The sequence below is a fragment of the Pieris rapae genome, chromosome 17 (assembly GCF_905147795.1).
Source record: "Pieris rapae chromosome 17, ilPieRapa1.1, whole genome shotgun sequence".
In the NCBI taxonomy this organism is placed as follows: domain Eukaryota; kingdom Metazoa; phylum Arthropoda; class Insecta; order Lepidoptera; family Pieridae; genus Pieris; species Pieris rapae.
In genome coordinates, this window is record NC_059525.1 from 3,571,375 (window position 1) to 3,587,885 (window position 16,511).

The 16,511-nt window shown below is 32.3% G+C and overlaps 1 protein-coding gene across 2 annotated transcripts; it reads right to left on the bottom strand.

Annotated features, from left to right (window-relative positions):
- Window positions 1–1,309: 1,309 nt before the first annotated feature.
- On the bottom strand, window positions 1,310–16,442 carry LOC110996115 (tumor necrosis factor receptor superfamily member wengen). Of its 2 annotated transcripts, XM_022263644.2 has the most exons (5): window positions 16,312–16,442; window positions 16,062–16,180; window positions 14,761–15,217; window positions 11,816–11,938; window positions 1,310–1,491 (listed from the first exon to the last, which is right to left on the bottom strand). In XM_022263644.2, exons 2-5 carry the CDS (start codon window positions 16,077–16,079, stop codon window positions 1,442–1,444), a joined length of 648 nt encoding a protein of 215 aa, XP_022119336.1. In that variant the 5' UTR covers window positions 16,080–16,180; window positions 16,312–16,442; the 3' UTR covers window positions 1,310–1,441. The 2 variants fall into 2 exon arrangements, with proteins under 2 accessions (XP_022119336.1, XP_022119335.1); XM_022263643.2 differs by having other exon boundaries at window positions 16,062–16,340.
- Window positions 16,443–16,511: the final 69 nt, after the last annotated feature.

A 16,511-nucleotide genomic window follows, 5' to 3' on the forward strand; every position in this document is an offset into this window, starting at 1 on the left:
AGAGTGTAGTGACAATAATAATGTGAATTTAAGTGGGGCATTTTAATTTTAAAAGAAATTTTTTTTGTCATGTTTCACCTTTTTTATTTTTGCCAAATAGTGACTCATACGAATGGCCAGCCAGTTTATTAAATGTAACAAACGATACGCTTAAATTTCTTTCAGGCCGCTAATTAAGCTAGTTTTTTTGTGACGTGCGCTCGCATCGTAAAATTTACACTCATCCGCTCTCATAATCTTTTCCTAACGAGTCAAATGAAGTATAACTTCAATATCCAAACACTAGTCGGAATTTAAAAAAATAAAATACGATGTCTTGTGCCCTTCTTTTATGCCCGCCCTGTTTGATTTCGTCAAAACAATTTTAGCTAAGCGGAAATTGTCAGAATGTTTGAAGTGGCGTTTTCTTATCCTTAGCACTATTATGGATACTTCCTATATGTATGGCAAAGAAGGCTTATCACGTATTTGTTTAATACAAATAACACGTAACGTAACACTGAAATGACTTGAAAGAATTGAAAGAATAGCTACTAGTTAAACTAAAGAATTTCAGCAAGCTGTTTCGATGCTGCCAATCTTCATTTGAATCTAGTATAAATTGGTAAATACACAATTGGTTTTCTAGTAAGTTTACTAGAACCGAATCTACGTATCTAATGTTATCTAGAACCGTAGTTACGGTTCAAGATTTTTCGAAACCAAAATGGTTAGACAAAGAATCTAGCAGTGAAATCTATTCGCAGAATGGGCGTCACACGTTCCGGGCTACTGCAAATTGCGATGTCAGACACGAGGAAACCGCATGTGCAAAATTGTTAGCACAGTTAGCGGCTGCACAGTAAAATAAATGAAAAAATATTTAAAGTAACAGAAAATGTACTGTACATAATTTCATAACGAATCCTCAATGAAGCCTTCCTATATATCAATTTATTAACCCCTCTACAACATGCCCAACATTACCTACACTTTGCTTGTATTACTATGCTAACAATATATGGATTTTTTAATTGGTCCGAAATAAATGATTTTTATTTTTTTTTTGCAAAATGAAATTAGCTGTAGAACCGCAACTTATAATTATTAATAGTTAATTATAGAAACAAATTCCGTTTTCATTTTGTATAATTTGTATAGGTATGTATTATGTACTTTGTACATTATTTTTTGTTTTTGGTCCACAAAATTAACAACTTCCTGTAAACAATGATACGGAAATCTCCTACAATTATTTTAAATACAATTAATATGCCTTTAGCTTAAATTAAACTATAACAGTGTATAGGATTACCAAATGAAACACAAATGTATTGTAAGTGTTTAATTAACTAACTATATAATACTATACTAAAAAAATTATAAATATTAACAATTCCAATGTCGTGCGAGGTTTTCAGACTTTGTACTTGCAAACGGATTTTCTCGATTCGGTGGTAATTCAGTGTTTTTCTTGAGTGTACACGTTCCCGCCTTTAGCTGAAGGTGAACCTGAAACAACAAGACATTAGGTTATTTTTCGTACTTAGAATAATATATAGTAGTGTGTTGGAAGATATAATTTCGAGATCTTAATATATGCAAAGCTATTCCTACGTTAATTAGATTCGTAGATAAGATTTGAGATTTGGACCAAAGAGTCGAATACAGAACCTGCCTTTAAAGTCGGTACACAATATTATGCATTGAGAATTGCATTACGTCAACGTTCGCAATATAAAAAGTTCCACAGAATCAATGCTAATTGCGGTTTGTGGCCACATTTGAATTTATGGCGTGCGTGCTTGCATACGGAATTGTAAATGGATCGCAGCTGCTCACTGCATATCATTGTACAGTAGCGTCTATGTAGAATTCAGATATGTTGTAACCCGAGAATTTTATTGTCTTAAAATATATAGCAGAAATGACATACTGATGTCGATTTTTAGGAGCTGCTAAAGTAATCGATTATTTTTATTTATACGTTATCAGTAACTTTGGTCAAACCAAAAGATACTTTTTCGCAGGAATTGAACTGGGGATTTTAATATAGACATTCAACGATACAAGAGGTAAAGCGCGTTACCTTGCTCTTTCTTAAATACTGAACGTTTGTCAAGGAAAAACTGTTCGAACACCATATATATAATATGTATATATAATATATATAGTCGCGTACTAAAAAAAGCTAACCAGCGTTGTTTATAAACATCGTGATATTGGCAAGAGTATCGGGAACGTGCGAGAGATGCCTATTTCAGTCTGGATTTCCAGGAAACATCTAAACAAACAGTATATAATTTAACCTTCGTGTGCTATTCGTCTGGTTTGAGAGACTATTTAAAAGTTATTTACGAACTGAGACGATTTCCGCAATAAATCATTCCCTCTATCTTCCAATCGCCTGTGATCTGTTAAGATGCTAATAAAAATGATGCAGCAAAAAACAATATATGAAAAAGGGTAGAATTTCGAATTTATGTACATATTATAAACTAATGTATATTACACAGGTTATTAGAAGGAAGACAAAGGAAATATGAACATTTTTTATATATATATCTACACATTCACATGTTGTATTACTTTGAAAAATATTGCGTTTCGGTTAATTATTACCAAATGTCAGAAAGAAGACAAATCTTTGGCCGCTAGACTTCATTTGTTTAAAAACGATGTTAATTCTAATATTAACAGATTTTATAAGTAATATCGAATCTACTGAATTATTATTATAATAGATTAATTAAAATAACAACTTTCACTAGGGGAGCTTTGTACGCAGACATTTCTCATGTTATAATCGATCTTCAAGGGCCATTCATCAAACCACATGAGACTACTCGTAATGAAATGGATAGCTTCTAATTGGATAACTGCGTATAATGCAGGCAATGTTAAGTAATAGTTATTTGTTTCTTTAAAAAGATTTGTTTTACGTTTATAGCTTTTATACTATGATATCGAACATCATGTTAAAATGAGGACAATCAATGACTTATAAATATATGTTAGAAAAAGGATATCCACATGTAAAATGCCCGCCTTCCACTGTGTAAGTGTTGAGCGAGAGATAGTTGACCGGCGGAGCGGAGTTTTAAACTGATTGATGACTGACAAATAATAGTTTTTGTCTCGGCTTTGGTGGAAGCACGTGTGTGAAAATCATCGTTACGAGTATAGCGGAATCGGTAAAGGGTCCGTTTCGCTCGCAGTAGAAGGCTGGCAAAACAGAAGAACTTAACAAGGCGCAGCGTTAACCGTATGTCAACTTGCTCACAATCGAGCTCTCTATGTCTATCGACTTAGGGTCCTTCAAGAAAAGAGCGTACCAATTCTTAAAAGGCCGGCAACGCACTCGCGAGCCCTCTGGCATTGAGTGTCCATGGGCGGCGGTATCACTTAACATCAGGTGAGCCTCCTGCCCGTTTGCCCCCTGTTCTATAAAAAAAAAAAAAAAAAAATGTCGCAGAATACATTCCCGAGGGGGAATCTTTCTTTTTATCGAAGAATGTCTTGGTGGAGTTCCACCAAGCGTCCGCGAATAAACAATACAAATAAATACATAAATAGCAAAAATAAATAATAAGGGTAAATAATAATTAACACTGCAAGGTTTCTGAAACGACGACTTTATTTTGCAATTGAGAATAGGTCTACTTAAATAGATAATAATGTTAGAACATAGATACCACGAACGAAAAGGTTATAAATTTTAACATAATTAATTATGTATATTATAGAAAACGAAGGGTTGCACTCCGGGAGTACCATCAGAAGTGAAAACTTGAAAATTAACGTTGTGCATTTTTGATATTTTGGAATGTTTAGGGAATAATTTCGCACGAATTGCTTTAATTGTCAGTATAAAAGTACTAACATTTATGTGGTAAAATACAATATTTATTTATTGCGCTATCGTACACAAACATGACAATTTATTTTTACGCGCCAGCTGTCTACCCTCCATCCGTCTTACGAATTTTCGATCATGTGTGTGTCACAACATTTTTTACCTATTCCAAAAAAATGTGTACAACGCCGCTAAAGAAGTTTTTACTTCGAGAAAAAGAGTTTTCGTACATTATATCTTATATCTTTAAACGAGCAATTCTTGTATATATATATATATAATTGGAATCTCGGGATCGGCTCCAACGATTTTCATGAAATTAGTATACGGGGGGTTTCGGGGGCGATAAATCGATCTAGCTAGGAATAAATGATAGAAAATAACAAAAAGGTGTTGTTTGAGTAGTCCCAATTTAAACTGAAAAATGTATCTTCATGACATCTATCGGCGAATAATAATACTATTTTTTGTTTAAATTGCTTTAACGACACAACAACACTAAAGCAATTCAGCATATATATTCTATACTGTTCATATTTCATAATTTTATTAGTATGTAATTCGTACTTAAATATAATTTCCAAAAAACACAATTTATATAAAAATAAAAACACCGAGCAAAGCTCGGCCATCCAGATATTTATACTTATTTCCTATGTACCAAAGAAAATTATTATTTAAAAAATCTATTATAATACAAATTCTGCTAGGGCAGCGACCTCCCATGATGCTTGCTCAATAAATGACACCTCGCACTTACATGACCCACGACCATCGTGATTTACTGTCTATAAAGCCAGTCGGCGCAGGTAAAAGTTGTGTGAAATTAGAGATTAATACATTTGTATTCAATACGAGGCCTAGTCGTGTACACGTATTAAACACAATAGCGCAATGTTATAAAGTCGATAAGAGGTTTAAAGAGAAATTTAAAGGTATGTAAAATAATAATATGTGGGTAGTAATAAAAATAAAAGCCCGTTTAATTTCCAATTATTACAAAAGTAGATAAGACAGTTTAAATTTGTTATATACATTTTTTTCTAGTTGTCCTAATATCCTAGTTTCCTTCAGAAATTTTAACGGGTTTTTTTTCTCTTCCAGCTTTCTCAAACTTTCACTGTCCATTTGCTACCTGTTAACGCTTGTAAACCCATTTTTTAGGCGCCCTCTTCTTCTTCCCCTTCCACTTTATCATATATCGTGTAAATATATCGGTACGCTATGTAAAAGTAAAAATCTGTAGTTATCTCTTTCGTATATAACACGACCTTAGTAGCCGTTGTTATATATTTATTGATGCTATTTCGAAAACTCTTGTACGAAAGATGATCTTATTTTTCCTCCCGAATTACTTTACAACGGTAGACAACATCCCACTTCAAGTAGTTAAAGGTCAGATTGCAATTGTTTAGTTACTTTAGTTGTAATAAATTCTCTGCCACTTTTGAACTAAAAAGTCTTGAGGAGATTTTGGCTATCGGTTTAAGGGTAGGATTCAGAAACGAGACTTAACGCCAAGCAAATTAAATGTTTTAGATTTCGACAATACGGGACGACGACGGGACGGGACGGGACTCAATATTTTAAACTCAGCGAATACACGACTTGCAGCTACTGCTGCAATAGCTGCAATTCTTCTAACCACAGTCGTTGTTTAGAAGAATTTTGATTTTGAATTTGGTTAGAAGTAAATATTGTAGTTACTTTCCCTTTTCTATCACCACTTGGTTAAAGTATCAACTAAATGTACTGTCACCTTACGTTACTAAAGTTTTGTCTTTACATTGACATGGATTCATTTATTTATGGAGGCACACTAGGTAATTCTTGACCAAGGTATACAATATACCTACTTTGCTTAAAATAAAACTTCACTGAGTTGTAGCTTAAGATATTGAGTTCATTATACTCGTTTGTAGTTACATAAGTAGGATCGTATTCATTTTTATCATCATATTATTGTAGCATGGATAACCAACGCGTGCTTAGAAAATTAAATTATACGGTTGCGCAGTATCGGTAAAGATGTTTGATTAGTCTGGTATGTTGGTTACGAAGCCGGTTTAATTAATATACAATTATACTTAGATGCGTCAGAGCTAATGAACTGTTTATTGTAGGTATATGTTTTAATACTAAATTGTATTAAATTGTACCTGGGCCACGTGTTGCGCCATGACCGCTACCACCTCCTTCAACTAATTATAATGGGTAAAATCTAGGGTAAACGGCGTGTGGGTCGAAGGAAGAAGTCATCCCAACAATGAGGTACACTGACATATGTACTTTTTTAAATTTCATATTCCTTTTATTTATTTTTAATATATTTTATTGGTACTACAATTTATAAATGAAATATAGAAAAAGAAATACATATCTTATAAATGTTTGCACCTTGTTGATATCTTAAGTATAGTAAGTATCAAATACATAATTTCATATCAATCACACATAAACAGTGTATGTTTCGAATGTTAAGAGGATCGTATCGCAGCACTTCCGTCACCCAAAAGGAAGGGAAATTCACTAGTGAATTAGCAATTATATCAGGACGTGTGTTTATTGAGTTGCATGTTGTCATGGAAACCATGCCTGCATTAGAGTTGATGGTACATGAAGCGCGTTAATAATGTATTTAAAAAGCTTTTGCCGACGAGCAAAGATTGAAAAATGTGTCAATTAAAAAGTGTTCACAAGAGTACACAAGAGTTTTATTTACGTTATTTAAAAATTTCATTAGTATGATAGTAATGAGTAAAAATAGTCATTTTATTATTAACATTGAAACTTAACATACATCAAAGTTTATAAAAATAGTTTAATGTTATAATCAGAAGAAACAAAGACAAACCAAAAAAAGGTAACAATTTCTTTTACATTTGCACAATGGTAGATAACATTTGAGTAGCAACTAAGACTGATTCATTAAAAATGAAATAGGTCCAGTTTTTCAACTTAACTAATGATCTGTCCTTTTCATCATAACTATAATAACCTCATTGACGAAAAGAGACAGAAAAAATACACTGGAGTTTATTCTGCCATTTTTAAGAATTAATGAGCACAGTAGGAGATAGTGCGGAAACAAATATCTTTGATTGAAGAATGCAAGTACATTCATACATACGAAAGGAATTTGCTAATACGAAAGCACATAAATCAGTCGTTCAGTACAAAAACGATAACCAAGAAACGAAATTCTCATAAATCTACAATGTTATTCACAATACAGTTCCCATCTAAAACATAACGACTTAACTCTCGATAGATCGATATTAAACGAAGTGTAGTCTATTATTGACTACGCAAACATCTTGAAGGAAGCTTTCGGCTCGTTTCCTGAGAGAAATGGGGCCGGCCATGACGCACGTTTTTACCTACATCCGTCCATATTTATAAATTGTTGAATTTTTTTTAGTAATTAAATGTGTCAAGATCTCTAAGCTTCCGTTTTGTATAGCTGTAGTAATATTTGAAAGGTGAAACCGATTATAGTAACTACTGATTCTGTTTTAAGTATTGTAAACGCAACAAAAATGTAGGTTGGGTTAGATTTCAAAAGGCATTTAAGTAAAAATAACTATATTTATTTGAATTTTAACTGATTTCCGTATTTGACTAATGTCAAATACGGCTGTCAAATTAGCTTTAATAAGCTAATTAATAAATGAATTTACTGCTTCTAATTATTATTTTAGACTACAGACAGACAAGATAACAGACACATAAGTTTTATACACTATTAAAAAAAATACGAAAATAAGTTTATTTGTAAGATATCAACCAATTTATGGGTACACTTGATTTGATAAAATATTAGAATTTGGTAGTAAATAAATCTACTTTTACTAAAAAATCGCACGCATAATTTTCATATCTCTTAGAATGAAGTCTGCTCAGAGCTACCTTATCCCACGATATAATATGTGTGTTCTCTGTTGAATAATAAATAGATAACTTCACCGAGTTCATTGCTATAGCATTTCTGTTTATTCTGGTTTATATAAATGGAACATTTCTGCCGAGACTATAAATAAACAAGGATTACAAAGAAATTAAACTGTTTGTTAGGCATTTAAGGCACGCACTGTATAAATGGAATTGTATGAGAATTCTGTTTACTAATAGACAATTTATAAATTAGATAAAGATAGTACTGCTTTCTTTCCCATGGTTCAAATAGTGTGACTATGGTAACAAACATGATGATGTACACGGTATAGAAAAACATTTTTTTTTTAATTACACCAACACAGATATGGTTTAAGTTTCGAACGTTATTTTTATTGAAACTACGAAATCGTCGAATGTCATGTATTGTACATGGCATGTGTCTGTTATACTGAGCGCTTAGGGTTCTTCGAAAACCTAAATAGTTTTCTTTACATTTAAAATAACTACAATATTATTTAAAACATAAAAATAAAAAAAGACGTCAAAAATTTTTCAAATTTAAAAAACTTTATTAAACTATTTCAATATTAGTTATATTTAAAATTGATATTTTCCGACCTTATATATAACATATATTTAATTATTTTGTAAAACACACTGATCCGAACTTATTTTAACATTACTGTTGTCAAAAAAACCTATTTATATGCCCGATATTTACGCGGGAATTCACTGAATATATAAATAAACAGTTCAACGACCTAACCAATTTAGGATCGATATTTATATTTTATAGTGGTCAAAAATCGAGGAGCAGGAAGAGTCTTCCCGGCGGGCCGAGTGAAAACCTCAACAGCGGAAGTGCGCGGTGGCAATGCTTGCATTACAAATTACTATTACTATATTAACTGTATCGAGTTGTCTGTATTTATTTATAAAAATCTAATTGTACAATAAATTTCTTTCGTCTCTATCTGAAAAATTGTGTTTCGCTGTGATGAAAAGAGAAAGACTTCGGATGAAATAGTGCTGGTGAAAATTAGTGTTTTATGAATTGTTCATGTTAAAAAGGTCTGATGCGCTTTTAAGAAATTTTAAAGATTTGTTATTATGCCAACAATTACGTAGACGTAAATATTAACTATTTATCGATGTTAAATGTCTCAAGTGAGATAACATGTTGAAGAGTAAGTCTTATCAATGTAGATGTAGACCTTTTTTGTAATCTAAAAAACCGCGAAGAAAAATCTTACAATGCGTCAGTTAAAACAGTTGCTCCAGTTTTTAGACATTGCGCTTTACATAGTTTGACAGTTCAGCAACTTGACAGTTATCATAAACAACAGTTGTCTGTGAACTGTGGGCTTATTAATAAAGTTTTAAACCTAATCGATAAGACTCTTAACCTGTATTCATAAATATAATAACAAATATTAATTACTATAAAACCTACGAATTTTCCTTACCACTAACGGGGTGGTCGTAATATTTGTAATGTATTTGAACGTGACCAAAATTATATAATTCTATCTATTCCTTTAAGAATATCGCAAAGTTGTGAGCATAAATAAATGAACCCACGTGCCTACTCTACTCATATAACGCCGGAAGTAGTGTGCGTGTATATTAAACGCATCATCATAATTATCAATCCCATAGCATAATGATAAATTTCTATGTTAAAGTTAGTTATAAATTATTTCGAACACAAAAAAGAACAGTAAATGAAAATATAATTAACCTAAGTAATAATATTTAATTGATAAATAGGAAATTAAAAAAAAAATGTGCGAAAAAATATATATATATTTTGTGTGTACCTTTAATGCAGTATTTGCTCTATATTGCGATACTTATTAAATTATTTCTTATTAAATTTCGAAAGTTGTTCAATGCTAAGGATTCAAGCCCTAGATGCGTCTTAAAATAGGTAGGACAAAGTTGTTGGACCGGTTCAAAACTCTATGGGTTTAATCATCTTCCGTGCCTCTTAAAAATATGTCTTGCAAACCCTGAATATAAATTAATTATAATAATAAAGTCTTTTTCTATATCCTTAATTTCCATTTCAAATTTTGTTAGTATTCACTTGGTTAAAGTCCAGATGTATCATTGATAGTCTGCCAGTCTTTTACTGCAATTTCTGTTTTTGTAATAGGAGGCAGGAGGATCACCTGATCTTATGTGACACTACCGCACATTGACACTCACATTGCCAGAAGGCTCGCAAGTGCTTTGCGGGCCTTAAGTCATCAACCTTCTTTTTGGCACTACCACTCTTCCTTTCCCCGGTGGTCCCTTCGCTTTGTCTTTAATGTCCATCTATTATCCAGGTATGTAACATGATCAGCCCATTGCCATTTTAGTTACAAAGCTTGCATCTTCTTAAAATGATTAATGTATATATATATTATGGCCACCCAATTACTATTATAGTGCTAGCCAACAATGTTCTACATCAGTTATCCGTCCAATAAATCATCTTAAATTAGAACGGATATGAAATAAATAGGCCAATATGTTCCTTGGAACTAACATGGCTGAGTTTTCAGTTTGTTTACCCCGTTGTGTATTTAAAGTTCACGTCAATATAATTGTTGGAAAATTATGTTAGTGTATAGTTAATTTTTTTAGTGTTTGACCACCGCGCGCTCAGTAAAATTTAAAATAAGAGGTTAATAATAATATAATAATATTCCAGTGGAGCTATAACTCTCAAATTGCTTGTTTTTTTGATAATTTTTATTTCATAAAAAACCTTCTGTCTGACACCTATTGTGGATGTTTGGACTTGAAACATACTCACGATGTCTTCCTTCACCGTACTGGCGAGTGTTAGATTCGCATATAGAGAGTCCATTGGTGCACAGCCGGGTATCAAACGAAAACCACCTATAAAGTCGCCGCGACCAACACTGCTACTATCTGCTAGTTATATTATTTAAAAATAGTAACAAAATCTTTTCTAATCTGTGGTCAGTGACAATATGTGTCCTCTTCTTTTTTATTGTTTATTGCCCAATATATAAAATACAGTTGCTAGGCTTGATGAACTGACTCAACCATTTCAGTAACTATAAAATTTTTATGGGGTGGAATGACCTAGGAATTACGAACAAAAAGTGCTAACTAACGACCATTACGTCTGATTTTAGCGTTTTTTGTATGTCTGTAACTGATAGAAAAAGTAAGTTTTTGAATTGTCTCAATATATATTAATCGTATTTTTAAATAATACGTAAATGTGTTTTAGAATTCGTATTCGTAAATTAGTTATTCTTATTACAAAAACACTGAAACTTAAAGACATTAGTTAGAACTAAATTCAATTTAAAAATAATAATTTGCTTGTCGGTGCGGGTAAAAAAATTAAGAAATATTGACTATTCTTATTATTAATATTTACGTTAAGGACATTATAAATACTCTATATTTAGTATTTTTAGTGCCTCAACTAACTCTTATGTAATTTATTTAAGAGAATCAAATTAGTTAAAGTTACACACTATCTCATTAGTTATAAGGCCTTGGGTTTATGATTAGTAAGTAATAAAAAAAAATGACGCAAGTACGAACTCGGATCCAAAACATAAATATTTGCGAAAGAAAGAAATTGTTTGAATAGTTTTACAGAAAACATTCTTAGGATTTCTTTTATGTCAATCCATATTTCTCCATAAAGTATAAAAGTCCATCTAACTAGACGTGTAGCCAGGTATGGCTTTAAAGAAAGTTATGACTGTAACACATAAACATTCCTTTTTAGGATTTCTTTTTTGGTACCCTCATCGTTCGTTAGGAATGCCATTACGTGTAGGTTATTGCACTTTCTCTCTTTTATTTATAACGGATTGGTACTTATTTGGACCACAGTTTTATATTAAAAGTACGTATAATTATTTAAAAGGCTGATTAAATTCTACGGCGTCAGTGTAAGGCTACCAAAAAGTCTAGTCAAGAAAAAGACACTGACGTCCCATTTTTTTCTTAAACCAATTTCTGTAGTCTATGTATTAGTTAGTCAGCGAAAATAGGAAAACAGAAAATTATTTAAATAATAAGTAAATCACTCCTATTACTTACCAAGTAAAGCATCTTTGCCCATGTGAATGTTGCAGTAGATGTGGTCACTGGGAACGATAGGCTCGGCCCGTGTTTCCCCGCCTGATTCCATCAATTTCAGCTTAGCTGATAAATCGTGCACATCTGAAATTAAATAATTATATTTAAATCATATAATATTTTGATGGCGTTTCGGGAGTAGATATATAGATAGATAAAGAGTATAATTTGTTGGGAAAGAAATGGTTTATAAGAGAACACGAACGTATAACCTTTGATATGTTTTAATAACCTTTGTGGTTATTATTGGATTTTGATATATTTAATAATATTTTATTAGTATTCTTATTTATTTATGTAAAATTTCATACACTTCGTAATTATGGTTTAGTTTTAGGTTTATATATAATGCCTATTAGGTCGAATAAGTCTCGTCTCGACGTAGCTTGGTAAAAAATTGTGAGTTATTTCCGTCGAATATCTATGGCGCCAAAATGCAATCGCTATAGCAGGCGCTACAGATAAAAAACGGAATATGTCAAGTTATAGAAAATGGAATTGGCGCAGTTTAGTATACTAGGAAAGAGTTTTAATATCTCTTTCTGTCAAATTATGTTACTATTGGGGCGAAAAGAGAAAGATGTACCATAGTAATAAAATGTAGTAGGTAAGTAAAATAAATGCAAATAGGAAAAAAAATGAATATGTTAGCTAAAGCTTGTTCCATTTGGCACAAAATCTTTAATTCAAGAATATATTGTTATTATAATCAGTTTTTTATGTATGTAACAAGGAATACGATTCTGAAGGTAACATTGGCTACCACAGGCTACACACATTCGTATTATCAGAAGATCTATGGGTCCGTTACCGGCCTTTTAGGGTAGGGCATTTGTGACTCGCATTTTAAGACGATAATGAATCTAGGAATGTTTTGTAAGCTGTTTCTTAACTATCATTTAACAATGTACCTTAATATAGCCTATTTGTTTTGTGTCATATCATATTTATTTTTGACACTCGGATTTTTTAAAGCCATTGCCTCTTCACTGAGATATCAACATTGCCATCTAGCCTAACTTAAGAGTAACAAGGAATTTTTATCTAACCCAATTTACTAATAAACTTCAAACTTCAAATCTTCACACAAACCCTGTGTTGTCATGACGTTAATAATAACCTCGACATTTACGTTATTTTTCTTTAACTATAAAACAAAGGCGTTATTGAAACAAACAATTTTGTATTCCAATATTTATATCTTAATACAGTACATATATCAAAATATTTTCAGTGATAATGCATAACCGTATAATCTGAAACGACTACAAACATCACAATTCTATTTCGGTATAATGAAATGCACACAAAAACCGCCGTTACCTATTGTTATGATGGGCAGGTCAAAATTAGTAGCGCACATGTTCACAAACACACATTGTTTACACTTGGTTACGGAGCCAACTAAACATTGTCTGAAAATCGTTTAGTTGAATATTCATTACTATTTAAAATTTTATTTTAGACAGTATATGCAAAGATTGGACTTTAAATGTTTTGGACTTGTATTAATGCCCGAACCCAATAATTAATCCACAATCTCAGATTGAAAACAATCTGATTAATTATTGTTATTATTTATCAGATCGTGACAGTCGATCGATCTCCCATCTGCATCCCAATAACCAAACCCTACGAAAACAATTCATTTTTGACGACGGATAGAATGCAATCTCTTCGCTCTTTACAATCATATTTGATATTTAATATATATACTAAATAAAGTAATTAAAACCGTATAAATAATATTAAAATATACAAGTCCATCTTTAAAATATAGCCTTTTAATTATTTTAAAAACTGGTGTATCTATGTTAAAATCCCAAGATAGGATATTGGTACAGTTGAACTGCCATTTTCATACAAAGGTCTATCCACATACACCGATCTGATCTACAATGGATAGCTTGAATCGACAGATGACCTATTACAATCCGTCGATTGGCACATTTTATCAATATTAGACTTAAGATATCTATCTCAGATGGTCATTAATGTTATTGGGTTTGGGAGTAAAGGAATCCCTTAATTCAAATATAAAATCGTATTCAGCTATGCTCTAGACAGACATAGCAATTAATATTCTAGATTCACGCAGACAAAATTCTACTAAAAGAATTTAGGAAGGATTGCCGTCCCACTCGAGATTATTTAATAGTTTATCTTTAACATTCAAGGGACGTCGCGCAGTTTCGTCAACGTTACCTACATACTCGTGTACGCCCACATACCCACAATAATACATGGAGGTCGCTTGATCACCGTTGTCCTGAATAAATAAACTGTACGCGTGTTCTTACGAGATTTACCTTACGGATTTATAGATTAAGATATTTTTTACTGATGCATAAACATTTATTAAAGTTATATACTGTAGATCTGTCATAATACTTTAATTCAATGGAATAAATCCTTTTTTTTAATATTTATACTTTGTTGTTTAAAGTATTCTAAATCAATTAAGATTTGCTTAAAAACTTTGAAATACGGAATGTGATACGTCATAGTTACAATTTTGGCGTCTTACCTTCCGTCCTCCACGCTGACATTATAGATATTTTCAAATGTATATATAAAGTATGTAATTTATATATAAAGTGTGTATAAAGTGAGAAGTGTATATTTGTTTATTATTATAATGCGATCAGCGATGAAACTTTACAGTTTTCCTTGGCGCCTCCAGATAAATAAGTCTGCCAAAATATGGAACTTGGCCAATAATTTATTTTAGCGCGTATCGGTAAACGAACGAATCATGTTTTTTTTGTTTGAAGCAAGTTTATATGAGTTCATACTTTTAAAAAGAAATGCATTAAACGTTTCGTTCATACTTAAACATTTCGAAGAGAATATTTTCCTCAGCGGAAAAGAAATAAGTTGATTAATAATTCTTTGGTGATTCTCACCTGACTTAAGAGCTAGTTTGAGCGCCCGCCACTGCCGTGCATGGTAGAAGGATAGAGTCAGCACCACCACAAAGAAAACTACACAACCACTAACAGCCAGGGTCAAGGTGGACGTCTGTACGTCCCACACGATATCATCACTCTCAGTCACTTCACCGTAGTCCGCGTATTCATAATATTCGTAATCACTTGTGTCACTCGCGTTTGAGTCCTCCTTGCGGGGGGTGTTGAATGGCCATATGCGGACCTCGTATAGAGGCTGACATATAGTGTCCCTGTGTACTTCACAGGGATATTTGACAGCGAGGCGGCGAGGGTCGCAGCGGGTGCATGGCATACAGACGCCATTCTCGCGATGCCACCAGGTTCTTCCACGCTCGCAGGCTCTGCTACCGAGCACAGGTGCGAGCGACAGAGTGCTGATGAGCAGGCATATTGATATTCCACCTCGCATTACCTGTGAAAGTTTAGAAATGTAACTTTGTATAACCCATGAAGCAGGCCATTTCAGTAGAAATTTCTTTTTTAAGGTGACGAATAACAAATGCAAAAACTCAAATTAAAAAATTATTATTCTCACAAAATAATTTTCTTAATATATTTTCACACTTTATATCAAATTAAATAGTACCAAAGTAACGTAATTCAAACGAGTCAAAATACTGGTTTTCAATTAGTTTGGAAGGTTGGTTGAAGTACACTTTCTAGTCTAGTCTAATGTTCTGAGTCTATTTATGATAAGTTATACTTGTCGCTTAGTGTCTACTCTGAAAACGAGACAGCGCGAACTATCACAAACAAAAATTTTTATTCGTTTTTATGTCAATGGTAGTCAAGTCTCTCACTAGATTGTCTGTAAATTGGAGTTTCTACATTAAGTATACCAGAATACTGCGATACTACCAGTCATTGTAATTCCAGCAAGCTAAGTAACTTCCTATTTTAATACGCTTCGTCGCTTTCGTCCTAAAAGAATGGCAGAATTATTGTTATCGGCACTTTAATAGAATTATTAAGTAGCCATTAATTAGGGCGTATTAATTGCACTCATTATAATTGGGAAAATACATTAATTGATCTTAATTAAATAGAGCTTTATGCGTTAACATAGAACCCGGATTATTGTACAGTCACAGAATTATAAATTTAGTTATTTTCTTTAATTTACTTTTAATATATTTAAGATCTCCCTAGTAAAAAGTATATTATTTAATATGCATATAATGCATCTTACAATTCGCTACCTTGAATAGTTTAATAATGTAATTATATTTAAAATACATATTAACTAAATTACCTACCTTAATGCTTAGATTCATGTAGGCTAGCTAATAGCTATGTCTTCAGGAAGGTCCGCATCTCAATTTGAATCAATCCTGGCTGATATTTTTAAAACATTACATCTCACCTTGGAGTGAAACTAAAAAAACCACTATATATTTAACATACAGATTTTTAAGGAAGATAACTACTGTTTATGTAATTTAAATTCATGTAAATCTGAACAATTAAAAAAACGCGTTGATTCGTTTACACTCGAGTAATTCTTACCATCGACTGCAGATTGCAGAATAAAGAGCTATAGCAACTGTTTACTGCGCTCGCGCTTTGAGGCTTGAGCTTGAGTTAACTCACAACCCACACACACACAACAATGCGCCCGTACGTCACCTCACTTTTCAGTTGTCAGTTATCACTGCCTTTTCGAACATAAAAACAGTTTAAAATTGACAAATCTGCGCTACTTGTCA

Excerpts from the sequence above, each read along its gene's own strand:
- LOC110996115 (XM_022263644.2), bottom strand. Across the intron at positions 11,939-14,760 it reads CAAACTAGCTCTTAAGTCAG|ATGTGCACGATTTATCAGCT; the intron begins GTGAGAATCACC and ends ATTTAATTTCAG. Across the intron at positions 1,492-11,815 it reads GGGCAAAGATGCTTTACTTG|GTTCACCTTCAGCTAAAGGC; the intron begins GTAAGTAATAGG and ends TTGTTGTTTCAG.